This window comes from Salminus brasiliensis, chromosome 16, assembly GCF_030463535.1.
Source record: "Salminus brasiliensis chromosome 16, fSalBra1.hap2, whole genome shotgun sequence".
Classification (NCBI taxonomy): Eukaryota; Metazoa; Chordata; class Actinopteri; order Characiformes; family Bryconidae; genus Salminus; species Salminus brasiliensis.
Window position 1 is genome coordinate 36,318,337 of NC_132893.1, and position 27,064 is coordinate 36,345,400.

At 45.0% G+C, this 27,064-nt stretch overlaps 1 protein-coding gene across 2 annotated transcripts in view; it reads right to left on the reverse strand.

Moving 5' to 3' along the window:
* Nucleotides 1-27,064, reverse strand: part of aak1b (AP2 associated kinase 1b) — a 42,398-nt gene that overhangs the window by 1,157 nt on the left and 14,177 nt on the right. Inside the window, exons 5-21 of one of the 2 annotated variants that reach the window (XM_072659612.1) lie at nucleotides 26,718-26,839; nucleotides 25,882-25,963; nucleotides 23,035-23,167; nucleotides 22,491-22,594; nucleotides 22,192-22,277; nucleotides 21,525-21,694; nucleotides 21,355-21,440; nucleotides 20,940-21,185; nucleotides 19,885-20,060; nucleotides 19,291-19,541; nucleotides 18,808-18,888; nucleotides 17,861-17,920; nucleotides 17,583-17,687; nucleotides 16,857-16,952; nucleotides 15,453-15,563; nucleotides 14,614-14,715; nucleotides 1-1,247 (exon numbers count right to left, since the gene is read on the reverse strand). The exon at nucleotides 1-1,247 is cut by the window's left edge and continues 1,157 nt beyond it. In XM_072659612.1, coding sequence (XP_072515713.1) covers nucleotides 667-1,247; nucleotides 14,614-14,715; nucleotides 15,453-15,563; nucleotides 16,857-16,952; nucleotides 17,583-17,687; nucleotides 17,861-17,920; nucleotides 18,808-18,888; nucleotides 19,291-19,541; nucleotides 19,885-20,060; nucleotides 20,940-21,185; nucleotides 21,355-21,440; nucleotides 21,525-21,694; nucleotides 22,192-22,277; nucleotides 22,491-22,594; nucleotides 23,035-23,167; nucleotides 25,882-25,963; nucleotides 26,718-26,839 — 2,592 coding nt within the window. In that variant the 3' untranslated portion in view covers nucleotides 1-666. Of the gene's footprint in view, nucleotides 1,248-4,760; nucleotides 12,552-14,613; nucleotides 14,716-15,452; nucleotides 15,564-16,856; nucleotides 16,953-17,582; nucleotides 17,688-17,860; nucleotides 17,921-18,807; nucleotides 18,889-19,290; nucleotides 19,542-19,884; nucleotides 20,061-20,939; nucleotides 21,186-21,354; nucleotides 21,441-21,524; nucleotides 21,695-22,191; nucleotides 22,278-22,490; nucleotides 22,595-23,034; nucleotides 23,168-25,881; nucleotides 25,964-26,717; nucleotides 26,840-27,064 lie in introns of those variants that run through there. The other variant, XM_072659613.1, reaches the window with a different exon arrangement.

Here is a 27,064-nt window from a genome sequence, read left to right on the forward strand (position 1 = left end):
TCCCTACCTGGTTCTGGATCAGAGCCATTCCTAGTTATTATATTATTGATCAGTAATGTTGGTTTCTGTGCAGAGGCTGTGTGAGAAGTACGGGTGTGCTTGTTTGGCAGAAGCAGAAGTAAAGTGCAGCAGGGGGCAAGCTAAGCAGAGCTGAGGTAGGGGCAATCACACACACACACACACACACACACACACACACACAGCGAACAGCAGTCCTGCAACCAGAACACACATGCTGTGGCTCCTCTCCAGAGCGGCTCTAGAGAGGGTGAAATCAAACGCCCCTAACAGAGAATTCAGCTCAAATCAACCCCCCTCCTCACCCCTGATACGATCCGTCAGCTGAGGCATGTCTGAAGCTTCTTTAGCTTTGAACTGGAGCTGCGAGGCTAATACAGCTCCTAATGGAAGCTTATAGCCCACCAGATAGCATGGTGCAAGCTGCATGTCTAAATCATCACCACTACACCCTGTTACACCCCCCACTCTCATCCTTCCATCTCTCAAAAATCAGTAAAGTGGGTGTGGCTTATACTATGGACCCACCCACTTTCAAATAATGCTTTGTACGAGAGGTTCTTAACTGCTGCGAGCCTCAGACACCGAGCATGACTCAGCTGATCAACTACGTTTGGGGTAAAAAGGGAATGATGCTGAACTATCGCTTTAAGGCTTCCCTTGGGTTCCCCTGGGCTGGAAGGGCGCAGCTAGAAACGGGTCCATCACAGCTCTGAGTCCGATGGTCCATGAGTGAAGCGGGCCGACAGGTACAGAGCTGACCGCGGCCTGCTGACCCACGCTGGACACCACGCGGTGCGCTGCGATTGGCTGCTGCAGGACGGACGCCTCGGGGCAGCGCGGTGGCCGAACGTGGCTCCAAACCGGGGGGTGGGGCACCAGACCCGGCTCCCTGACCGGAAGGTGTGTCCGAAACTGCAGAGATGAATCAATACGGGGTCCGAAGGGCGCCTGGAGGAAAACATCCTGACCTGCATTTTGCTGTGGCTGGGGGAAGGGGGCGCTAGTGAATACATCCCGCCCCCCGTGAGGGAAAGGAGCTCTTGAGAAAATGTCTATGGGGGAGCAGCGCTGGTCCAGGCTTGCAGGGGGCAGTTGGGAGTTGCTGCAAGAAGCTAGGGTAACTTGATCATCCTCTAGAGCTCTGAGGCTCGTCCAATCAGCTGTCGGATCCAAACTCTGACCACCCGAGCCGTCTGATACAAAACCGTTCACTCCCACCGGCCCACCTGTGCAGACAGAGAAGAAGCAGATCACTTAAAGAGGAACTCCAGCACAGAGGAGGGTTTTAATGGAAACAGGCGTCGGTCGTCATGACTACAGCAGAGATACAGCCCATAATTTATCTCCTACCCAAACCCACCAGTGCAGCTACTACTGAGTCTTTTGAGTTTTATATGGAATGATGATGATGATGATGATGATGATGATGGTAAAATAGTGAATAGAGAATCTGAACTAATGCAGTTCTCTTTAGGGACTACTTTCTGTAGCCGCACTACACCCTGCAGCATGTATCCCTCCACCATTTTAATGATCTGATTTTAAAAGCAGGTTCTAGAAAATAGTGAAAATATTAAGGTATTTTCTATTTTATGTTTTATTCAATAAATAAACAGACAGTGTGTGTAATATGTGCAGAACATCTCATATTTAACTTTCCTGTGAAGGATTTTCACTTATTTACACTCAGAAAATGTCAGTTGAAAGAGGTGCCTGAACCTTTACACAGGACTGTATATAGAATATATTACCGGCTGATAGGAAAGCGGAACACAGCTGTATTAACATTAGCATTCCTAAACACTCTGAGCATATGTGTGAGAGGATGAGCTCACCGGCTGCCGTGGTTTCACATATTAAAGGTTTTATTTCTGAATGTTTTTCACAGCAGTTTATTGATTTGGCATTGACAAAGTGTGTCTAACTAAAAGCTGCATCACTTATAATGAAATTGACTGTATTCACACACATACACACTAAAGACATCCTGGCAGAGCACACCATTCAGACAGGGATACAGAGAGAGATAATGAGCAGAAGGTGCGGTGATTTAAAGCTTACCTGGAAGTATAAAGGCTGTTCCGAGGAATGTAAGCGTGTTAACAGCCAAGGCTTTTGATTATTACCATGAGAAAACTGAGCCTTAATGACCACAGCATGCCAGAAAACATGCTCATATGTCTATAAGCATTACTGGTGTTTAACGATGTGTCCAGACTATAAATATTATATACTATATATGACTAACGTTCTTGTGGCTGAATGCTATCAAATCGATCATGGCAATGCTCCTCCAAAATTTAGTAGAAAGTCTTCTTCTCTGGACAGTAGAGACAGTTACTTCTACAGAAGCAGGATCAACTCTTTTAATATCATTGATTTCAGAAGAAACAATGAATAAGCTTTTGTCCATGTAGTAAATACTAGAAAACAATTTAGAGGCTGTGTGTAAAGGTTTAGTGATGATAAAGGCTGTGTGTAAAGGTTTAGTGATGATAAAGGCTGTGTGTAAAGGTTTAGTGATGGTGATAAAGGCTGTATGTAAAGGTTTAGTGATGATGATAAAGGCTGTGTGTAAAGGTTTACTGATAAAGGCTGTGTGTAAAGGTTTAGTGATGGTGATAAAGGCTGTGTGTAAAGGTTTAGTGATGGTGATAAAGGCTGTGTGTAAATGTTTAGTGATGATAAAGGCTGTGTGTAAAGGTTTAGTGATGGTGATAAAGGCTGTGTGTAAAGGTTTAGTGATGATGATAAAGGCTGTGTGTAAAGGTTTAGTGATGATGTTAAAGGCTGTGTGTAAAGGTTTAGTGATGATAAAGGCTGTGTGTAAAGGTTTAGTGATGGTGATAAAGGCTGTGTGTAAAGGTTTAGTGATGGTGATAAAGGCTGTGTGTAAAGGTTTAGTGATGATAAAGGCTGTGTGTAAAGGTTTAGTGATGATAAAGGCTGTGTGTAAAGGTTTAGTGATGATAAAGGCTGTGTGTAAAGGTTTAGTGATGATGATAAAGGCTGTGTGTAAAGGTTTAGTGATGATGTTAAAGGCTGTGTGTAAAGGTTTAGTGATGATGATAAAGGCTGTGTGTAAAGGTTTAGTGATGATGATAAAGGCTGTGTGTAAAGGTTTAGTGATGGTGATAAAGGCTGTGTGTAAAGGTTTAGTGATGGTGATAAAGGCTGTGTGTAAAGGTTTAGTGATGATAAAGGCTGTGTGTAAAGGTTTAGTGATGATGATAAAGGCTGTGTGTAAAGGTTTAGTGATGATGTTAAAGGCTGTGTGTAAAGGTTTAGTGATGGTGATAAAGGCTGTGTGTAAAGGTTTAGTGATGGTGATAAAGGCTGTATGTAAAGGTTTAGTGATGATGATAAAGGCTGTGTGTAAAGGTTTAGTGATAAAGGCTGTGTGTAAAGGTTTTAGTGATGATAAAGGCTGTGTGTAAAGGTTTAGTGATGGTGATAAAGGCTGTGTGTAAATGTTTAGTGATGATAAAGGCTGTGTGTAAAGGTTTAGTGATGGTGATAAAGGCTGTGTGTAAAGGTTTAGTGATGATGATAAAGGCTGTGTGTAAAGGTTTAGTGATGATGTTAAAGGCTGTGTGTAAAGGTTTAGTGATGATAAAGGCTGTGTGTAAAGGTTTAGTGATGTGATAAAGGCTGTGTGTAAAGGTTTAGTGATGGTGATAAAGGCTGTGTGTAAAGGTTTAGTGATGGTGATAAAGGCTGTGTGTAAAGGTTTAGTGATGATAAAGGCTGTGTGTAAAGGTTTAGTGATGATGATAAAGGCTGTGTGTAAAGGTTTAGTGATGATGATAAAGGCTGTGTGTAAAGGTTTAGTGATGATGATAAAGGCTGTGTGTAAAGGTTTAGTGATGATGTTAAAGGCTGTGTGTAAAGGTTTTAGTGATGATGATAAAGGCTGTGTGTAAAGGTTTAGTGATGATGATAAAGGCTGTGTGTAAAGGTTTAGTGATGGTGATAAAGGCTGTGTGTAAAGGTTTAGTGATGGTGATAAAGGCTGTGTGTAAAGGTTTAGTGATGATAAAGGCTGTGTGGTAAAGGTTTAGTGATGATGATAAAGGCTGTGTGTAAAGGTTTAGAGATGATGATAAAGGCTGTGTGTAAAGGTTTAGTGATAAAGGCTGTGTGTAAAGGTTTAGTGATGATGATAAAGGCTGTATGTAAAGGTTTAGAGATGATGATAAAGGCTGTGTGTAAAGGTTTAGAGATGATGATAAAGGCTGTGTGTAAAGGTTTAGTGATGATAAAGGCTGTGTGTAAAGGTTTAGAGATGATGATAAAGGCTGTGTGTAAAGGTTTAATGATGATAAAGGCTGTGTGTAAAGGTTTAGTGATAAAGGCTGTGTGTAAAGGTTTAGTGATGATAGAGGCTGTGTGTAAAGGTTTAGTGATGGTGATAAAGGCTGTGTGTAAAGGTTTAGTGAAGAGGATAAAGGCTGTGTGTAAAGCTTTAGTGATGATAAAGGCTGTGTGTAAAGGTTTAGTGATGATAAAGGCTGTGTGTAAAGGTTTAGTGATGGTGATAAAGGCTGTGTGTAAAGGTTTAGTGATGGTGTTAAAGGCTGTGTGTAAATGTGTAAAGGTAGAAAAGGTAAAGACTTTGTAAAATAGTAAATGAAGAATTTCCAACTGCCTGAGCAGCCCAGGCTAAGCTGCAGAAGGGAAGAAGGTATTAAATGAAGGAGGAAAAGTTATAATGAATAAATAAAGCTAATGAACACTGATCAGGTTTTGCTTTCACATGTACATGTTTATTGAACACCCCTTTTCTTTGTTTATTCTTTTTCACAAAAATAGAAGGTGCACATGGAGTCATCTCTGCTCTAACACAGGGGTGGGGCTTTTTGGGGGGATTTCTGCTACGAAGCCCAGAGATCATTCAAATCCCAACGATCAACAGCGTAATAAATAGCATTATTTTTTTCCTCCCAACAAAAACAGCTTGAGCACATGAAAGGAAACCTGGGGAACTTTTGCACAACTACACGAGTCAAAACTCTACCGGCAAGGCAAGACCTCTACTGAACTACAGCGGAGTTTTCTAAGAGCAGATGAGAGGGATTGCATAGGGTTAGCGAGAGCTGTACAGAGGCTGAGGGAAACACGAGCTCAATCTCTTCCACACAGAATGCTTTCGTCTGCACTGACTGCAGCATAGAGACTGTTTAAAGTCATAGTTTTGCAGGAAAATCAAAGACCCCAGTTTCCCCCCTCCAGACATTCAAAACAACTCCAAAAATCATCATCATCATCATCATCAATCAGCCAAGACAAGTTTGATGTCTAAAGTTTGCAACTTTAGTTTTAGCACTGGAGTTATACTCTGGAAAAGGGGTTCTCAAGTAAAGGCCAGGGTTCTATATAGAGCCTCAAGTACTCAAAGAGTCCATCAAAGAGCCTCGGTTAAAGGGTTTCCTCAGTACAGAGAAATAAAAGTTCAGGTCCAAAAAGTAAAAATCCAAATCGGGATCCAGGCAGTTCAAGGGCTTTTTGTGGACCTGAATTTGGCATCTACATATGGCAGATAGGGATGCACCGATCCAATACTAGGATCAGAATATCGCTCCCGATACTAATAAAATTAGCTGGATCGGGTATCGGATAATTAGTCTGATCCAAAGGGCCGATCAAGTCACGATTCTCGTACTGCCGGTATTCTAGGCTTTATAACCCCGGATCAGGTTAACACACAGACATCATACACACATCATAGCAAACAGCAAGACTCCCTCTATGTAACCAGCATGTCCTCCTGCCCTCCACCTGCCATCTACAATCAGCGAGTAGTCCAGCTTGTCTTCCATATAAGGAGAACCAAAAAGGGAGGGGCTGCTCGCTCCTCTTTAGTCTCATAGACTTCAAATTTCAGAATAAGTACAGTCCAGCACAGTTTAGTTAGTAATTTTAGTGAACAATAAACAGAAATTGGGTTTAGTTATATTGATGTTCATATGTTATGTTTTACAAAGTTAGTAAAGTATTGATTATGTCAATCCTGATGCCTTACGTTCTCTCCCAGATGGTCAGGTATATGGTTTGTTAATTCATCAACAATATCGGGTCTTAGGGTGATATGCGATAAGTTCACACCCCTCCTGTTCTAACCTCAAAGCTCTGTTCTGTCTTTTATTCCAAGTTCTAGGTAACAGTGACAGAAGCCACACAATCTAACATTAAAGAAGCACCAAATATGTCTTGGCTGATCAACTACATCTGGGGAAAGGAAGGGAACTGGTGGAATATGACTCCTCTGCCAAACTACCATATGAATCTGCTAAACTCCTCAGAGAAACAGCTGAGAAGAGCAGGGAGATCAGAGCTCTCGCAGCTTAACATCGAGCACCCTTTATATCAAAGATGATTAATCTGTCAGGATCAATGATGTGGGTCAATGGCTCAGTTTATGACTGGCTAACATTACAGAGTTTAGCATCACAAAGATCATCATTCAGTCTCAGACAGACACAGTATTACTCCACACAGAAGAGAGGAGAAGAGAAACGAAGAGAAGAGAGGAGAAGAGAAGAGAAATGAAGAGAAGAGAGGAGAAGAGAAGAGAGGAGAGGAGAAGAGAAGAGAGAAGAGAAGAGAAGAGAAGAGAGAAGAGAGGAGAAGAGAAGAGAGGAGAAGAGAAGAGAAGAGAGAAGAGAAGAGAGGAGAAGAGAAGAGAAGAGAGAAGAGAAGAGAAGAGAAGAGAGGAGAGAAGAGAAGAGAGGAGAAGAGAAGAGAAGAGAAGAGAGAAGAGAAGAGAAGAGAAGAGAGAAGAGAAGAGAGGAGAGGAGAAGAGAAGAGAGAAGAGAAGAGAAGAGAAGAGAGGAGAAGAGAGAAGAGAAGAGAAGAGAAGAGAAGAGAGGAGAAGAGAAGAGAAGAGAGATGAGAAGAGAAGAGAGGAGAAGAGAAGAGAAGAGAGGAGAAGAGAGGAGAAGAGAAGAGAGAAGAGAAGAGAAGAGAAGAGAGGAGAAGAGAAGAGAAGAGAAGAGAGGAGAAGAGAGGAGAAGAGAAGAGAAGAGAAACGAAGAGAAGATAAGAAAAGACAGGAGAGGAGAGAAGAGGAGAAGGCTGTGCTTATAGTAGAAGTCCCTGTCGCAAAGTGTCTTTCAGAGCTCTTTCATATTAAACTCACACACACACACACACACACACACACACACACACACACCAATCGAAACATGGTTTTGATTAAATTCAATAATCAATAGCAGTGCTGTGTTCTGATATGTGTCTGCTCTGAGAGAAGTGTGCAAAGAGGAACTGGCATATACCCCAGCACTGACACTGGCATCAGCACTGGCATCAGCACTGACACTGGCATCAGCACTGGCATCAGCACTGGCACTGACACCAGTACTTACACTGTTATATACACCAGCACTGGCACTGACACCAGTACTTACACTGTTATATACACCAGCACTGGCACTGACATCAGCACTGGCATCAGCACTGGCATCAGCACTGGCACTGACATCAGCACTTACACTGTTATATACACCAGCACTGGCATCAGCACTGGCACTGACACCAGTACTTACACTGTTATATACACCAGCACTGGCACTGACATCAGCACTGGCATCAGCACTGGCATCAGCACTGGCATCAGCACTGGAACTGACACCAGTACTTACACTGTTATATACACCAGCACTGGCACTGACATCAGCACTGGCATCAGCACTGGCACTGACACCAGTACTTACACTGTTATATACACCAGCACTGGCACTGACATCAGCACTGGCATCAGCACTGGCACTGACATCAGCACTTACACTGTTATATACACCAGCACTGGCACTGACATCAGCACTGGCATCAGCACTGGCATCAGCACTGGCACTGACACCAGTACTTACACTGTTATATACACCAGCACTGGCATCAGCACTGGCATCAGCACTGGCACTGACATCAGCACTTACACTGTTATATACACCAGCACTGGCATCAGCACTGGCACTGACACCAGTACTTACACTGTTATATACACCAGCACTGGCATCAGCACTGGCATCAGCACTGGAACTGACACCAGTACTTACACTGTTATATACACCAGCACTGGCACTGACATCAGCACTGGCATCAGCACTGGCACTGACACCAGCACTTACACTGTTATATACACCAGCACTGGCATCAGCACTGGCATCAGCACTGGCACTGACATCAGCACTTACACTGTTATATACACCAGCACTGGCATTGTAACTGGCATCAGCACTGGCATCAGCACTGGCACTGGCTTGATCATTCAGATATGTTCTATGTTGAAATGTTCTTGATTCAGGGACTGAAATCTGTTCTGTTCAGGTCGGTTCTGCTCAGATAATGAAAAGGTTCTCCAGTAGAACTCTTATAGCTCCTGCTGCGTTCCCCCTCCAACAAACCAAACTACTAACATCATGATCCTACAGTTCAGAACCTGTCATTTGAGCATGGGTGTGTCCATAGCACAAGCCCCGCCCCTCCCCGTCCAGTTTTCTCTGATAGGCTGCGTAGTGTTAATCACTGATGATAAAGGAGAGACAGTGGGAAGAGAGTGAGAGGTTCCATATACTGTTCCACCCTCCCTGCCTCACTCCCTGCCTCACTCCCTGCCTCACTCCCTGCCTCACTCCCTCGTTATTATCAGAACTGCATCAGTTCTGGAGTCGCCCACAGTACAGGTGGAAAACCCAGATCCACCCCAGGATTTTGTTTCAGCTGCTTGGGTGGCTCTGCCGCCGCTAAACTCACCTGGGTGGATTTTTACTTTCTGGACCTGGATTTTCCACCCCTGGACCTCAGTTAGTACGGACAAGGGTTTACACAGCGCCCCCTAGACTACAGACACACATCATCACCACAGACTGAAATAAACAAACAAAAACAGAGGGAACTCAGCGGCCGGATAAAGATTGTCCTTTTCCCTTTTCGTTTGAGAGCAACAGCAGAACAGAGAAAACCGAAATAAGAAGAAACAGGTTTTTACATTCGCAAACACAGCTCAACACATAAGACCGAGAGAATAAAGATCTTCTGAATAGTTATATATGACTGATATACATATATCTGTATTTATATATATATGGATACTCATTTCATACATTCATTCTCTAACACTCTATTCATATTCACAGATAATCTTAACCATATATATGAAATATTTCTTTAAAGCAATTTGTTGTATTGTTGACTACGAGGGCGGAAATGCAGGACAGTACAGCCCTGTGTGGGCGGGGTCAGTATCACATGGGAGGCGGGGTAGTGGAATTAATTTAGGCGTATCTGAGTCAAGAAAGATATTAATCCAGTGTGAATTGGGATGTTGGTAAATCCATCGGTTCCTGTGGCAGCTATAAAGGGTTCTTTGAGCGATGTCCTGGATAATTTTTGGTTCCATGAAGAACCACCTTTTTGTGTGTTAGAGAACCTTCACATCCACATCATTAAACATTTTAAACATCTTCAATGTTAACACACTTTTTTTTTTTTTTTTTTTTTTACAAAAATGTGGTTCTTATATGGCATCGTTGTGGAGAACGCGCTTTTTGGGTTAAAAGTGAAGGTTTTCACTACCCAATACCATAAAATAACCACTTTCTGTTACCACTAACTGTTGAGGAACCTTTACGTCCACATATTTAAGCCTTTTAAACATTTGAAAGGTTTTTTACTCACAAATCTCTCTATTAACATTGGTTCTTTATGGAACCAAAAACTCTGGAAAAGGAGCTTCATAAAGGTTCTTCTGCGGCCTTGCTTCAGTAGACCCTTGTAGCTGCTTGTTTGGGTGTGATGGAGGTGGAGCAGGTGTGAGGTTATTTAGCTGAGCAGCAGCGGGGGAGGTTAACGTCACCCTGCAACACTCAGCACTAATCCAGCAGTAACAGCTCTGAGAGAAACGTGGAGAAGCTCAAGAGTTGTACAACCACCATCCAGATCCTGAGGATTGTCCAAAGGAATTCTGGGAGGAGCTGAGAGAGTTTAGGTACTAAACTGTGCCATGGACTGTTTTGGGTGTGACCGGGGTGACCAAAGATGGCAAATCCAGGATCAGAAAGATTAAAAAAATCCTCCCCAGGCAGTCGACGCAAAACCCTGGGCTGGATTTGTTTTCTTACTGGGCCTGGATTTGCCACCACTGAGATTCCATATCCAGTGTGAATCAGTCAGTACCAGTACAGACGCCCGGTGGTAGAATTCCACTGCCTCGCCTCCTGCTGTAACACCAACCCGACTCAACGCAGGGCTTCAGACTGTTTATACAGGGGGTACAGATCACTAAAGGGGGAGTCAGATATTGCAGATATACATCAATTTACATTTACAATTCTGGACCAACGTACAACATCAATAGAGTTTATTTACAGGGTGGGAACAGAGGGGTGGAGGGCGGAGGTGATGATGATGAAGGGCGTGACAGCGATCAATGCTGATGATTGTGAGGGAAATGATTCAAGTCCTTGGGACTCACTCACTGCACTTTAATTCTCACTCTTATAACGTCTGTATGAGCTTCAGTCGGACTGTACGAAGCCGAGGGACCTACAAGAGCCTTTCACGACAGCAGCACCTGCGTAGCCATCTGTTCGGCAAGGTTTATTCTGGAGTCTGCTGTTCTAATAAAGTCATGGAGAAATTGGCAAAAGCAACTGACGGATGACTGACGTCCTTATCAGCGTTTATGTCAGCTTCAGTGAAAAGCTTCATGAGGCCTTAAAATACGGTTTCATATCATATTCAAGCCTGTTCAGGTTTATTAGTAGCAGTTTTAAAATAACACAAACATCTGTGCAAACTCAAACCCTGAACAGACTGCTTTTTGCAGGTGTTCCCGCCCTTCAGATTCCTTACATTATTATCAGCATTATTTTTAATTACTGTGACAAATATTTACATAATATCTCTCCCTTCTAATTAAGCAATTTACTCTATTAAAGGCGCTGTGTACGATTCTGGAGAAGGATTAATGATATTTTAACTCAACAGCAAAACAAACCCACCCCTCCCTTCAGTGCCATGCCAGAAGCTCCGCCCCCCCCCCCAAATTCATGCACGTTGAAGGCTAGCAAGTTGTTGCTACAGTTGCTGCTGCTAAGCGAATCAGCTGTGCAAAGGGAGCGTAGCAACACTGACCGGTTTCTGTGAAGCAGCAAAAATAAGCCAATGATCTCCACCAGCAGGAAAAGAGCAACATCCTCATCCCTTTCAGCGCTCACAGACGCCTCCCTCGTCCAATCGCATCACCATTGTTTACATGCGTCTTTGCCCCGCCTCTGCTCTTGTCCTGTTCTGTGCACGAACACAAAAGCCTCTTGTTTCTGATTGGCTGAAACACAGTTGTGTGGCTTGACTTGAGCCACCTTGTTTGTTTCCCTACAGAGCGGAGATCTCACAAACTGTGAGGAAACATTTGCTCACATCTGATCCTACACTGCCTTATATTATTCTCCTGGTTTTATATTTTTATTTATATGCTGTGATTTATTTTTACACCACTTTACAATCTCTTTTTATCCCTAAACATTAAACAGATATATGCAAATAAGCTCTGTTCTGAATGGCTAAACTGCTGTAGGCTGAATGGGTGGGGCTAAACTGCTGAAGGCTGAATGGGTGGGGCTAAACTGCTGAATGCTGAATGGGTGGGGCTAAACTGCTGTAGGCTGAATGAGTGGGGCTAAACTGCTGTAGGCTGAACAGGTGGGGCTAAACTGCTGTAGGTTGAATGGGCGGGGCTAAACTGCTGTAGGCTCAAGACTTGGGTGCTCTGGGTCAGTGGTCGTACACACTGCCTTGCTGATTTAGTATAGCTAATGCTAAGCTAACGCTAAACCCGGACCTGTTTGGCTCAAGACTGCGCTCACCTTCACACAGGTGCCAAAAACATACCTGCGATTCCTCAAACACAAACTTCACTTGCTGGCACGTTTTGCTCTCCAGCGAAGAGAACTCTTCACTCAGGAGGCCTAAAGAGCTCAGCAATGCCACCACACACACACACTCCCACAAACACACACACACACACACACACATTTACACACACCTGGCTGCACCTGTGGCCAACACGACTCAAACAAAGACGTCCAAAATCTACAGAAACCAAACAACCAAACTCATATAAGAACATGACTGTGGCCATCCAGCAGGTGGCGCACAAAACAAAACGAGCTTGTGATGAAAAGGTGAACAGAAGAAGATGAACGAGGAGAAATGATGAAAAGCCAGAGAAGGAGGGAGGTGAGACGGAGATGATGAAGAGAAATAAGGAGAGAGGGAATAATGGCAGGGGGTGGAAGAAAGCCAAGCAGATGAACGGATGAAGGGACGGATGGAGGGACGGATGGAGGGACGGATGGAGGGACGAATGGAGGGACGGATGGAGGGATGGACAGTAAAAGAGAGGAAAAGCAGAGTTTTGCAGGCTGTGCGGCTCTACAGGTCGATGAGCTGGTCCACCAGCAGCAGTGAACGGGCCAGGCTCGGCAAACTGGACTCAGAACCGCCGCTGGAGCTGTGGGAGGAGCCTCCTAAGAGGAGAACAACAAGGCAGCCACAAGGGGGCGCAAGAGCACAGGGGAGGGGAAGGCGGGAGGATGGGAACAAGAGAGAGAGAAATAAAAAGATGGGAAGAGAGAGAGAGAGAAAAAGAGAGAGAGACAGAGAAATAAAAAGAAGGGAAGAGAGAGAGAGAGAGAGAGAGAGAGAGAGAGAGAGAGAAAGAGAGAGAGAGAAATAAAAAGAAGGGAAGAGAGAGAGAGAGAGAGAGAGAGAGAGAGAGAGAGAGAGAGAGAGAGAGAAAGAGAGAGAGAGAAATAAAAAGAAGGGAAGAGAGAGAGAGAGAGAGAGAGAGAGAGAGAGAGAGAGAGAGGAAGAAAGAAAATGATAGTTATCGAAATTAATTTTCTCTATTTTAATCATTTTGTCAGTTTTGCCAGCATTTAAAACGCTCTGCCTTTAATTAAGACAGATTTTAAAACATTTATTAAATCAGTTGAATATCGTTGTGTTCAACCTGATAAACATGTCATTCAGATTCAGAGGAGCGCTTTTTGTTTATTCCTGTAGTATGAAACTGCACCCACCCTGCTAGGAACTGTTGCTACTTCAGTACACTAGGTGGCACTGTGTCTTACATTTTCTTTAGCCGGGGAGGAATAGGAAGTCTAGTCATTCACTCACAACAGAACACACCAGCGAGACACGTACTAGAGTTAGCTAGTGCTAGCTGATATAGCTAGCAGAGGTATTTAGCATTATCTATTACAGGTAACAGAGTTAGCCAGGGCTAGCAATCCCAGTTTGCTGTTAGTGAGCAGTAACTACACCATATGGACAAAAGTATAGAGACACTATTCCGCCTACAGGAGCTTTTAAGCCGTCCCGTTCTAGGCATTATTAATCTGGAGCTGGTCCTCCTCTGCTCTAAGCTCTAGCAGCAGCAGCAGGTCTGGAGCTCTGCTGCAGTTACTGAGTCAGTTGGAGGCTTTTCTGCACTCTGCTCTGAGCTCAGCACTCGGCCCTGACCCCGCTCTGTAACTTTACGTGGTCTGACAGACACTCGGTGGCTGAGCTGCTCTCTGTGAGCTGTTCCTCCTAAACTCTTCCACTGTTCAATAATAACACCACTCACAGCTGATGGAGGAAGATCTAGGAGGGAGGAGATTTCACCAGCTGACTTGTTGTTGTTGGTGCAGCGGTGTCTCCTATTACATACAGAACCACGCTGGAGTTCAGTGAGCTCTTCAGAACCTCCCGTTCTTTCACTGATGTGTGGAGGAAAGACAGACTGCAGGGCTAGAGGCTGGAGTTTATACAGCTGTGGCTGAATGAGACTGAATCACACACCTGAATTCAGTGATTAAGGGTGTCCCAATAGTTTTGTCCATATTGTGTATGTTAGCAGAGGTAAACAGTGTTAGCTTTTTAAGTCAGCAGAGATGGCTACTGTTACCTGCTTACAGTCCAGCAGTGTTCGCTCTGTGCAGTTAGCTACATTAGCAGAGATATACTGTGTTGGGTATTCTTAGTGCTGAAATCAGCTGAATTAAAAAAGTGAAGAGTGGAAGGCTCAGCAGCGTAGATCTGGTTCAGTGTGCTTTAATCAGACGTATCAATTTAAAACTACATGGAGAAATAAACCACGATAAGAGTTCAACTCACATCGCTCACCTCTATAGCCCAGTAATCACAGTCAGGGACACACAAAGCTCTAACAGCTAAAGAAACACCTTTAAACAGCAGAAGTGAGCCAAGGAAACTAATCCAGGTGCAGAAAGTAAAACTTCCACCTGCCGGGTCAGCTCGTCTGCAGCTTAGCTGGATCTGTACTTCCTGGGCCTGGATTTCCCACCACTGCTGGTGAGTAGTGTGTGTGTTTACTGGAGCTCAGTCTCAGTGTCTTCAGTGAGATGCTCTGCTGTCTGTGCTAACACCTGCAGCTGAAGCTAACGTTCCTGAGAGAGCGTGGAACACCTGTTTTACTCCTCCAGGTGAGAGCTCCACTAGACCGGTGTGCAGATTAATGAGCAGATCATGCTGTATACGTAAGGTCAGCCAGCTAGGCAGGTGTGGGATAGCAGATCTGTTTACCTTGAGAGGTTTTGGAGACCAGCACAGGGATCGGATCAAACTCATCATCAGCACTCTTCTCAGAGCCTGCAGGATCAAAGCCGGAGATCAAACAGGACGAGTCTGGACACACAAACAGGGAAAGGGAGGGCAGATGGTCAATGAAGATGATTCAGGAGGTTTAGGGGAGAGAAGAGAGTGAAATTAGCACTGTGCTAACTGGTGGGGTATAAGCTTCCATTACTTGGCTACATTAGTTTACACTACAGAGACGTGGGTAAAAATACACCATACAGACAAAAGTATTGGGACACCTGGTCATTTGTCTGATGCTGCATTCATTAGAAGGGGTGTCCATAAACACTTGGACATGTAGTGTTTTTGCATATATAGCTCAATCATGTCAGATGTGAAACTATAGTATATGTCCAAATGTTTGTGGACACCCCTTCTAATGAATGCATTCAGCTACTGTAAGCTGCACCTGTTGCTGACACAGATGTGCAAATGCACACACACACACACACAGCTCGTCTAGCCCCTGTAGAGAAGTATTGTGGAAGTTCTCTAGAATGATGGTGGAGCTCCATCCAGTACTTTTGGGATGAGTTGGGGATGATGAGGTGGGGTGGTCCTCACTAACACTTGTGTTGCTGAATGTAATCAAATTGTCACAGCAATGCTCCTCCAAACTCTAGTAGAAAGTCTTCTTCTCTGGACAGTAGAGACAGTTACTCCAACAAAAGAAGGAGAAACTCTTTAATCCCCTTGATATCAGAAGAACAAATGAATGAACAGGTGTCCCAATACTTTTGTCCACGTGGTTTATGACTAAGTGATCTCCGTTTCTCCCCTCTCACCTGTCATGCTCTGGGCGGAGCCTCCTGAGACAGGTGCAAACTCATCTAGGCAGGAGGCGGGGCCAGAGGTGAGAGGACCGCCTAGAAGAGAGTCTTCCCCACTCAGAGAGTCTGCAGGGGAGGGGTCAGACAGGAGTTCAAATGTAAACATTATTAAAGTTATAAAACACTGGTCACTTCAGTCCAGATACAGAAACAACACTGTAAATACAGCTCAATTTAAATCCACTGGTATTCTGATGTCACAAAAACAACTTATTTACATATTCCTGCCTATTCAGCCTACCACTGTTTAGCCCCGCCCACCCATACTGCAGTTTCTAGGGCTGTTTCTGCTCTGAGTGTGTTTTGAATGAGGCACAGCCAATCAGAACAGAGCTTATATACGTAAATTCCATCAGTGTTAAAAGTACAGTAACAGATAAACAGAAGTTGAAAACAATTATGTACTAATTACTGTTTTTGAAACATGTTGTAAACAGAGTTCAAGAGAAAACATCAAAGAGAAGAGAAATAAATGAGAAGAGCCTTAAGAGAACAGTTAAGATAAACTGAAGAAGAATAGTTTTAAGAATATCTATAGTGTCCCAATATGGGCTGCTTAATGTACACTATTTGGACAGAAATATTGGGACACCTGTTCATTTACTGCTTCTTCTGAAATAGATCTAGAACTATATTTTGCAGAAGCATTGCTGTGAGGATTTGATTGCATCCAGCAACAAGAGCGTTAATGAGGTCAGGATGCTGGATGATGATCTCCACCCCACCTCATCATCCCCAACTCCCCACCTCATCCCAAAAGTACTGGATGGAGCTCCTCCACCATCATTCCAGAGAACACAGTTCTTCCACTGCTCCACAGCTCCTCAATGCTGGGGGGCTTTATACCCCTCTAGCCCACGCCTGGCATTAGGCAGCATGGAGCCAATAACTTTATGCTTATCTGCCCCAGAGAGTCCTAATCAATTGGCAGTACTTCTCTACAGGGACTAGCTATACATTAAATGTGAATGTAAATGCATTCAGCTACTTTAAGCTGCACCCATTGCTGACACAGCTGTGCAAATGCACACATTTAGCAGAAGCTCTCCTCCAGAGTTCTTACAGAAGAGCTTCACTGTTTACTGAAGAAGAACCTCAGCTGGTTTAAATAGACTAAAATTCAGATCCTCTAATCTTAGACTCTACTAAACACAAGTCAATGAGGTGACTCTACTATTCGCCCAAGTCCTCTCAGAAGAGGAGGGTCTTCAGTCTGAGTTTGAGGACAGTGAGTGTTGGACTCTGCTGTTCGGACACCCAGGGGAAGTTCGCTCCACCAGGTCTGTGTAAACCTGCTTAACTTAATTAAGCCTTACATCATAACGAGCCTAACACTTAAACTAAGGTACAGCTGGGTACCTGTCAACACTGCTGCGGCCGCATCCGTCTGCACCGGGTGAACCTGAGGAGCCTCCAGTCCGGGAATCAACGAGTCCACACACAACTCAGCAAGACCTGAGAGAGAGAGAGAGAGAGAGAGAGAGAGAGAGAGAGAGAGAGAGAGAGAGAGAGAGAGAGAGAGAGAGAGAGACACTGAGTGAAGAGAAGGAACACTTGATACCTGGTAAACATTTTACAATGACCTGTTCAATCGGTAAACACTAGGGAGCAGACTGTCTCCCTCTCTCGCCCTCTCTCTCTCTGTGGTGTTTATATCGCAGCCTGCAGCTACATTTTTAATCTAATCCAGCAGAGTAAAAACAAACTCCTACTCAAAACATCCCGTCAACACACACATTATGCAACCACAGTCAGTTCATAAGCAGTCCTCGTCCTCCTCTTATACCAAAATAATGACTGCAAACACTAGAGGGCGCCTGAGAGTGCCCATATTTAATGGGGATGAATGGAAGCAAACAGGCCTCACTCAGAACCACTGACATCACATTGTCCTTCATCCTGATGGTTGATGTGAACGTTATCTGAAGCTGCTGACCCATTTCCACATGAACTGATGCACGGCACTGCTGCTACACGATTGGCTGATCAGATAATCTGCGTGAATAAGTAGGTGTACAGGTGTTCCTAATAAAGTGTTCAGTGAGTGAACATTGCTGCTGTGAGTAAACTGTGAGTGCTCTTTACCCTCTCTTGTGTCCTCCACAGAGCTGCCGAAGGGGTCCGCCATGGACAACAGGTCCGGCAGCATCAGAGAAGTGTCAGGAGACTTCAGCCCCTCAATCAGCTTTTCTGCAGAGACAGAAATCAGCAGCAAACGCCACACTGAGAAACCCCACCAGACCAGCCGGGGTAATAATCCATCTCTCCATCTGTCTGTTCCAGTGAGGTTCATCATGTAGCAACTTCCAAACACACACACACACACACACACACACACATATCTACACACACAGCTGACTCACCTGGAACGGCCAACAAACCAGCACCTCCGTCCAAACCCAAAATATCAGCAGGTCTTTCAGCTGGAAACAGAGAGGGAGAGAGGTATGAGAGTTACACCTGACATAACCAGCACTGAGTCTGGCAGAGAACTAGAGATGTAAGGACTGATCGGCTACAGATCAGTATCAGATAATGTTCAGCCCAAATATGTGATCTGAGACGAGCCGATATTTCGGGCCGATCCTAAAAGCTGGTCAGATCTTATATAATCCACATTTGGTGAGTTGCTGCAGCATTGTGCGAGGGCCCCCAGTCACAGAATCCTGCAGTTCCACATTCAACCACTAGATGTAGACATTGAGAACAGCTGCAGAAACCCATTCATTCCAGTGTAGAAATCCATGTGGAGCCAGTATCTGACCCAAACTCTCATTCCTGTAGAACTCGTGGGGGCAGCAGAGTAAAGACTTAACACCTCAGACCAGATACCAGAGCACAAACCGGACACCCCTCTCCACAGTCCATCGCTCAGCCCAGTACAGCCAGTATCAGAACACTAACACCGTCACTCAGCCCAGTACAGCCAGTATCAGAACACTAACACCGTCACTCAGCCCAGTCCAGCCAGTATCAGAACACTAACACCGTCACTCAGCCCAGTCCAGCCAGTATCAGAACACTAACACCGTCACTCAGCCCAGTACAGCCAGTATCAGAACACTAACACCGTCACTCAGCCCAGTCCAGCCAGTATCAGAACACTAACACCGTCACTCAGCCCAGTCCAGCCAGTATCAGAACACTAACACCGTCACTCAGCCCAGTCCAGCCAGTATCAGAACACTAACACCGTCACTCAGCCCAGTCCAGCCAGTATCAGAACACTAACACCGTCACTCAGCCCAGTCCAGCCAGTATCAGAACACTGAGAAGTCCTTAAAGTGAGTGTGTATGAAAGTGTGTGTACCTGCAGGTTGAGGGATGGGTTCAACAGCATCTAATCCAGGGAGGAGCTCCTCTGTGGAGACACTGAGGGGCTCTGCAGATTCTATACACACACACACACACACACACACAAACACACAAACACACAAACACACAAACACACAAACACACAGTGATTTTCAGAAATAGAGCAGGTCTGCAGACTCACTGTTTAATGTAGTTTTAATGAAACACTGAAATGTGTCTGATTGGTTGTGCAGGGATGCAGGCATACATGTGCATGACATATGTAAATGAGGTCTGTTCTGATTGGCTGTGCCTCGTTCAAAAAGCACGCAGAGTGGAAACACTTCTCAGGACTACAGTCTGAAACGGTGGTGCTAAACTGTGTTAGGCTGAACAGGCGGAGATATGTAAATAACAGTGAAGCTTAGTTTCCATATATGGGCAGGGGCGTGTTCTAAACCTTTAACAGCGACTGTAAATTCGGTCTGAAGAACTTTACCATCAGTGAGTTTGGCGAAGTCTTTGTTCAGAAGCTCCTCAGCCGTCAGTTTGGAGAAGTTGTCGTCTCCAAAAGGGTTCCAGGAGGGCTGGTCCGGGGGGCTGCTCACACTCACGGCCGCAGGGATCGGCTGGGGGGCAGAGGGGGCGGCTGGGGTGGAAGGAGGGGCCACAGCGCCGCCCTGCTGGCCAGGTTCATACACACTCTGCTGAGAGGACTGTGGGGAGTTGGACGGGGTGGCGCTGGCTGACCTGCAACAGCAGAGTTGTTACACTGATATAGAGCTATAGAGCTGTGGGATCATCACAATACTGAAATTCCCAACGTCAGGATCTTTGCAAAGTATCAATATTGGATTGCATTTCGATACCAATCTGCTGTCCAATCTGCTGTCTGAACTTTGTTACGTTAGCTTGATCTGAAGCTACGAGGAACGACTGAACTCAGAACCCACCAATCGCGCAAATAAAATTCAGACCTCCAGATACTGCGCTGTGTTCAGCTCTGCTACATACATAAGCAGTTTAAACAGAGGTGTCAGTATCAGTGTAGGGACTGGTACCGATGACCCGTTAGTAACAGGACGTTTCTCACTTGGACTTGTTGAGGTTAGCCTCAGCGGTGGCGGCCTGCAGCTGCTGTGTTGATTGGCTCACAGGAACTCCAAACATGGAGCTGTGTGTAACATCACTCTGGATCCGTCGGTGCCCCGCCTTCTGAGCGGTCCGGGGAGAGGAGGGCGGAGTCTGAGAAAGGCCGGGCGTCACAGGCTGTAGGGGGGTAAAGAAGGTAAGATCAAACAAACAGAGTCTTTCAGGGTTAAAGCAGGGTACCAAGTTTCACAACTCCAGCACAGAGATCTAAAGAAAAGTCTTTCAGTGTGAATTATTATTATTATTATTATTAAAATATATTGTATGATGATAAAAAAAAAAGGAAGATTATTATTATTGAATACAGCATATCAATAAGGAAATATTGGCTTTTTTGACATTTCAGGTATTAGTTTTAGATTTTTAGAAGTAGTGTTACAGATTAAATCTGTTGGCTTCTTACTGATGAATTTTCAGTTCCACCTTAAATACTGCGGGTGTTACATTCTAGTACCTGTACATAACTGCTGCTCCATTTAGGGTGGAATGGAAACTAAGCTTTACTCTGAATGCTGTTCAGCAGTTAATTTTATTAACATTAACTTGTTTTTTTTACAGTTTTGTTATTTCTGTGCTTCAGTTTTTTTTAAACAAGTAAAAAAGTGACTTATATTTCCTAAAGGTATATAAAGGTATATTTTTCTTTTAAACTGAGCTAAGCTGGGGCCAGTGTTGGATCAGCAGTTCGATACCCGGGCTCCGCAAGCTGCCACTGTTGGGCCCTTGAGTAAGGCCCTTCACCCTCTCTGCTCCCGGGGTACTGCAGAAATGGCTGCTGTGAAGGTGAGGAGGCGGGAGTGAGCCGTGGCACCTCCCTACTCTCACGGGTATGCTCACGGGAGAGAAGACGAACACGGGGAGAGCACAGACTGAGCTGCCAAAACACGGACCGGATTATACACATGTGTAGAGACTGTTAGAGCCGTGGTTGGTTTTCGCTTGGGTGTGGTGGAGGGTGCGTAAAACACAGGTGTGTTTTTGTGTGTGTGTGTTCACCGTTTCCTCAGTGCTAGACGGTGGTTGGGCGGCCGGAGGGGGTGCAGTTGGAGGCAGCTGCTGCTGCTGCTGCTGCTGCTGCTGCTGTTGTGCAGTTTGTTTACGCCGGGCGGTGCGTGCGGGAGCCGTGGGCGGAGCTGGGCTAGATGGGGCCACTGTAGCTTTCTGGGGGGCGGGGCTAGTCACTGCTGGAGCTCCACCTCCTGCTGCTGCTGCTGTTGTTGAAGCAGGAACTGGCTGCACAGGCTGACAGACAGACGGACAGTGTGAGGAGACTTTCAGGGATTCTGTGTTATTATACTGTCTACTAATTACACCCACAGGGTATCTGTGTGCACATACTAATGAAGTGCAGTACCAAAACACACACACACACACACACACACACACACACACACACACAGAAACAGCTCACCTGTTTGTGCTGGGGCTGGTTAGGGGCAGGTTGTGCAAGCTGAGATTGCAGTGCAGCGGCCGGCTGAGCCAAATTCACACTTACAGCTGGAGAGAGAGAGAGAGTTCAGGGCTATGGAAGGCGTGTGCGTGACAGGTGTGGGAGATGTGTGTGTGTGTGTGTTTTAGTACCTATAGACTGTGCGGCACTCTGGGCCGGCTGATTGGCTCTCCTGCGGGGCGTTAGGGCAGCAGGCTGTATAGGCAGGACACCCCCTATAGGCTGAGGCTGGGCTTGTCCAGCTTTGGGCCTCTGCCGAGGGGTAATAGAGGTTTCAGTGGTGGGGATGGGGTCTGTAAGCCTGCAGAGAGAGAACACACACACACACACACACACACACACACACACACACAGTTGGCATTATAATGTAGTGGTCCATATCTACAGAGCTGCCATACCCAACCCGGTTCATTTAAACATTTGGGCTGCAACTAATGATCATTTACATAATAAAAGTCCATTATTTGGTTATTTGGGAAATATTTGGAGATTCTCCTTTCAACATGTTGAGTTCGCTAACGCTCTTGTCGCTGAATGCTATCAAATCCTCACAGCAATTCTCCTCCCTGGACAGTAGAGACAGTACTCCAACAATAGCAGGATCTCTTTAACTCTTTTGAATGCCCTTGATTTCAGAAGAAACAAGGAATGAGCAGGTGTCCCAATACTTTTGTCCAAAGAGAGTATTTTGCCAATACTGCTCACCCACACTTGCACTGTGAATTACGCAGCTGGTTTGAACTGCAAACTGAATAAATCCAGCAGACGCTGAACATGAAGAGGAGCTGGCAGCAGTACCTGGCCTTCGTCTGTGTTTGGCTCTTCTTTGCTGCTGCTTCGCTTGCTCTCACAGGCTCAGGAAGCTTAGCAGGGAGTGGAGAATTCTGGGAATTAGAGAAACACTGGCATTTCAGAAAGGGGGCAGATTAATAACGTGAATGAATTTAGGAAACTGCAGAGCAACAGAGCAGCACATCCACCAAAACCAGCCTAACAACGAGAGCTCTGGAGGAGAAGTATAGAAGCTAGCGCTGTAATCAAACACAGGTCGACTCACACAGAACCCGAATGACCAGAAGCAGCAGAGTTAGACTGACCTTCACGTTCTGGACCGGACAGTCACGTCTGGCCAGTCTGAAAGAAAAGTGGGACACCTGATAGATATCCGGCCTTTTATCAGGATCCGGCTCCAACATATAGCCTGATACACCACCACCGCCGCCGCCACACAGACACACACACACACACACACACACACACACACACACACACACCCCAGAGTACCAAGAGGAAGAAAAAGAAGAAAGGAAGAAAATCAGGAAGAGAATCAGTGAAACCCAGAAGTGGAGATCAGACACTGAACTGATTCGGTCTGATTACAATGATTCAGCTGATGATTCTTTTCTTCATGATTCAATTATTTGATTCATGGTTATTTTTACACTCCGGTGAAGTTCAGTACACACTTTTAATAAACATTAGAACTGAACTGAAGCTGCATTATGTGAGGTCATTCACTTTGACCCACTGCTGTACACAGGCATTTGATAATGAGTTGCAGACCCTAATAACAGTGTGTGTATTGAGCTGATGAAGGATGTGTGGGATTAGATGGAGCTCAAAGTTCTGGTTCTGACTCACGGATCAGGCAGTGCATGTCGTGAGAGTAGCGTGAGTTGTCAGGGATGGTGAAGTTTCCGTCACAGATCGCCACCTGACTCTCTCCGAACGGCAGCGAGAAATAACACAGCTTATACAGCAGACAGCCCAGAGCCTGAGGGACACACACACACACATACACGCATACACATACACACACACACACATACACACACACACACACATAGCAGGAAAACATGATCAGTAATCATGAAGTGCATGCACACATCAGTAGTACACTATAATAATACACCACACCTCATCATCCCCAACTCCTCCTATCTAAAAGTACTGGATGGAGCTCCTCCACCATCATTCCAGAGAACACAGCTCCTCCACTGCTCCACAGCTCCTCAATGCTGGGGGGCTTTATACCCCTCTAGCCCACGCCTGGCATTAGGCAGCATGGAGCCAATAGGGTCATGATGTTGATCTGCTCCAGAGAGTCCTATTCTATTGGCAGTACTTCTTGTCTACAGGGACTAGACAAGCTGTGTGTGTGCATTTGCACATCTGTCAGCAATGAGTGCAGATTGAAGTAGAGCTGAGCACAAACATTTGGACATTATCAGATTTCAGTTTTCTGATTATAAAGGTTTTTTTGAGTAATGCCACAGAGGAAAGGCATTTTTGGTTCCGTAAAGAACCATGTTTGTAACAGAAATGGGTAAATGTAAGTAACCTTGTAAAAATGTGAAGTACCGTCACCTGATTTAAAGGTAATATGACAATTTAAAGGTTCTTAGAACTCCAATATAAACATGAAAAAGTTCTATGGCTCAAAAAACATTAGTAGCAACTTTAGTTTTCTAAAGTGTAGATCAGATTAAAGAAAGGAAATCTGATGAAGAGAGGATTTTGAGTTAGTGCACTTTTCCACATCAAGCTCTCCGGTCAGATCTAGCACTGTCAGATACTGAAATATCAACATTCGTCTGATTTGGAGATGACTAAATGACTAAGATGAATAAACACACTTTATAGAGTGTACTGATGAAATCTGAGTAGTGACTCGTGCAGAGTTTACTCATTATCAGATTACTGAAGCGCTTGTAAATGTGTTGAACAGTTTATTGCCAGTGATCAGATCAGTACATGCATGTAAGCACACTCTCTGGTCTCGGGCTCCACAGTAAGTGAATTCACTCCACACGTTCATTATTACTATAGTCACTAGTGCTGAAGCCAGAAGGGTATTGATACTTTGTGGCTGACAGTGATTCCAATTTAGGGAGCTAGAAATTAAGATTATATAATATGTATGATATAATCAAAAAAGCTTAATGACATCAATAGAGGATCTGAGGTACACAAAAGTCTTAATAGTACAGCCTTTATTTAATGAACTTAATGAACTACACAACCTACTGGACAGACACACGGTACAGGCGAACGTTTGTTCCGGCAGCGATCGCACTGTGCCAAGCTCTCTGAGCACCAGCTAGACATTACTACATCTGTCTAATCAGATCTATATGCACTACCACTTTAAACATGCACCTCATATTACACATGAATTTACATATCTGCTCATATATGCTAATTTTTTATTGTATTACTGGGTTTACTGTTTACACTGCCCTGTCCCGTAGCTGTCTAATTATATGCATTTGCATAATGCATATTACATTACTACTGTCTACTGTATTACTGTATTACTGTTTACAGGGCACAGTCACTCAGTTGTTAGTTTATATATTATACTGGCTGTTCAGATTAGTCTTATTGGTATGATAATACACACTGCACTGCACGGTCATCTGCATAATATTTATGCGCATTACTTACTGCACGTTTCACTTTAACTGCTTTATTATATTCGTATTAATCTCCCCTCTGGTTACATCTGTGCTGCTGTAATACCTAACTTTCCTTCTGCGATTAGTAAAGCTATCTATCTGTCTATTATGATAGACCTACTCATCTAGCAGTGGGAATAGCCACCCTGGACTTGGATGACACTAGCGGGGCGTAGGTGGTATGGACCGTATCAGGGTGATGGAAGGTGTTGATTATAGAGGTCAGCTGCTACACAGTGACACGTCAATAGCTCTGTACCACTCGCCGGAGTCGTCGTTCCCCTCTGGCATCAATGGCCCGTGGAGAACTCCCTGTTGGGAGGCTCAAAAAGTATGAGACGTCCATTCTCAGTACACCTTCACTACAGCGGCTCTAGAACATCCCACACAGTTAGTCCGAGAAGTTACCACCCTTCACCATGTACCCTATTATCACGCCCTTTTTGACATCAGTCCCATTAAATCCCGTCCTTAGCCCATGATGACGATGGGTTTGCGTTCTGCTGTAAAACTGTCTGACTGGTGAGCTCGCTTATGTCTACCTGTAGCAGTTCATTCCAAACCACCATAATGGTCATAATGTTCTGATATGACTGTGACAGTGGGTGACGTGTGGCATCATCTCGAAAACCACTAACTTACAGTGGTGCCCCATGGGCCACTGATGCCAGAGGCAAGTGGTACAGAGCAATCAACGCTGCACTGTGGAGCAGCTAACCTCTGTAACGAACACCTTCCACACATTCCCACTATTAGAAAGGTGGTCATAATGTTCTGCTATGACTGTGAGTGTATTTCATCACTGCTTTAATACGGTTTGAACAGACATACGCTGTGGAAAGCTCCATAATCATATATGTAGTATTAAAGTATGTACAGAGTGAAATAATAAAAGCACTGAAAATGAATAAGTGTTACTGTTACACAGGTAAACAGTGGGATTCATACCGGGTTCCTCGGGGGTCAGGGTGTAAGAAACCAGGGCTCTGTAGAAGAGTAAGAGGGTATGTGAGACTGTGATGATACTCACCCAGATATCTGCTTTGGTGGTGATGAGTTTTCCATTATACAGATTCACCATCTCTGGAGCACGATAGGAGAGAGTGGTATACCTAGACACACACACACACGCACACACGCACACACACACACACCTTATATTAACTACACCATATGGACAAAAGTATTGGGACACCTACACATTCCACCTACAGGAGCTTTTATGCCATCCCATTCTAACCCCATAGACATTAACAGCTCTACCAGCAGCAGCAGGTCTGGAGCTCTGCTGCAGTTACTGAGTCAGTTGGAGGCTTTTCTGCACTCTGCTCTGAGCTCAGCACTCGGCCCTGACCCCGCTCTGTAACTTTACGTGGTCTGACAGACACTCGGTGGCTGAGCTGCTCTCTGTGAGCTGTTCCTCCTAAACTCTTCCACTGTTCAATAATAACACCACTCACAGCTGATGGAGGAAGATCTAGGAGGGAGGAGATTTCACCAGCTGACTTGTTGTTGTTGGTGCAGCGGTGTCTCCTATTACATACAGAACCACGCTGGAGTTCAGTGAGCTCTTCAGAACCTCCCGTTCTTTCACTGATGTGTGGAAGAAAGACAGACTGCAGGACTAGAGGCTGGATTTATACAGATGTGGCTGAATGAATGGAAGTGAATCAAACATCTGAATTCAGTGATTAAGAGAGGTGTCCCAATACTTTTGTCAAATAGTGTAGACTGTTTGTTTTACATGAATATGAATAACTGCACAGCACTGCTGTTAAAAAGAGCAGGACAGAATGAAGGAAAAGGAACGAAATGAGGAGGAGGCAGACAGAAGGAGGGGGTGTAGGCAGGTGAAGGTGTCTGTACTTCTTTATCTCCTCCTCCACGACGGTCACTCCCTCACTCTGAGGGTTCTGGAACTTCTTGGTCGCGCTGCCGAAATCGCACAGGACGTAGTGCCCTCGCTCATGCAGCAGGATGTTCTCCACCTGAAAGAGCACAAACCACAGACTTACACACTTCACCACCACAGCCTCACCGACTCAAACCTTACAGCCCCGCCGACTCCAACCTTACAGCCCCGCCGACTCCAACCTTACAGCCCCACCGACTCCAACCTTACAGTCCCACCGACTCCAACCTTACAGCCCCGCCGACTCCAACCTTACAGCCCCGCCGACTCCCACCGACTCCAACCTTACAGCCCCGCCGAC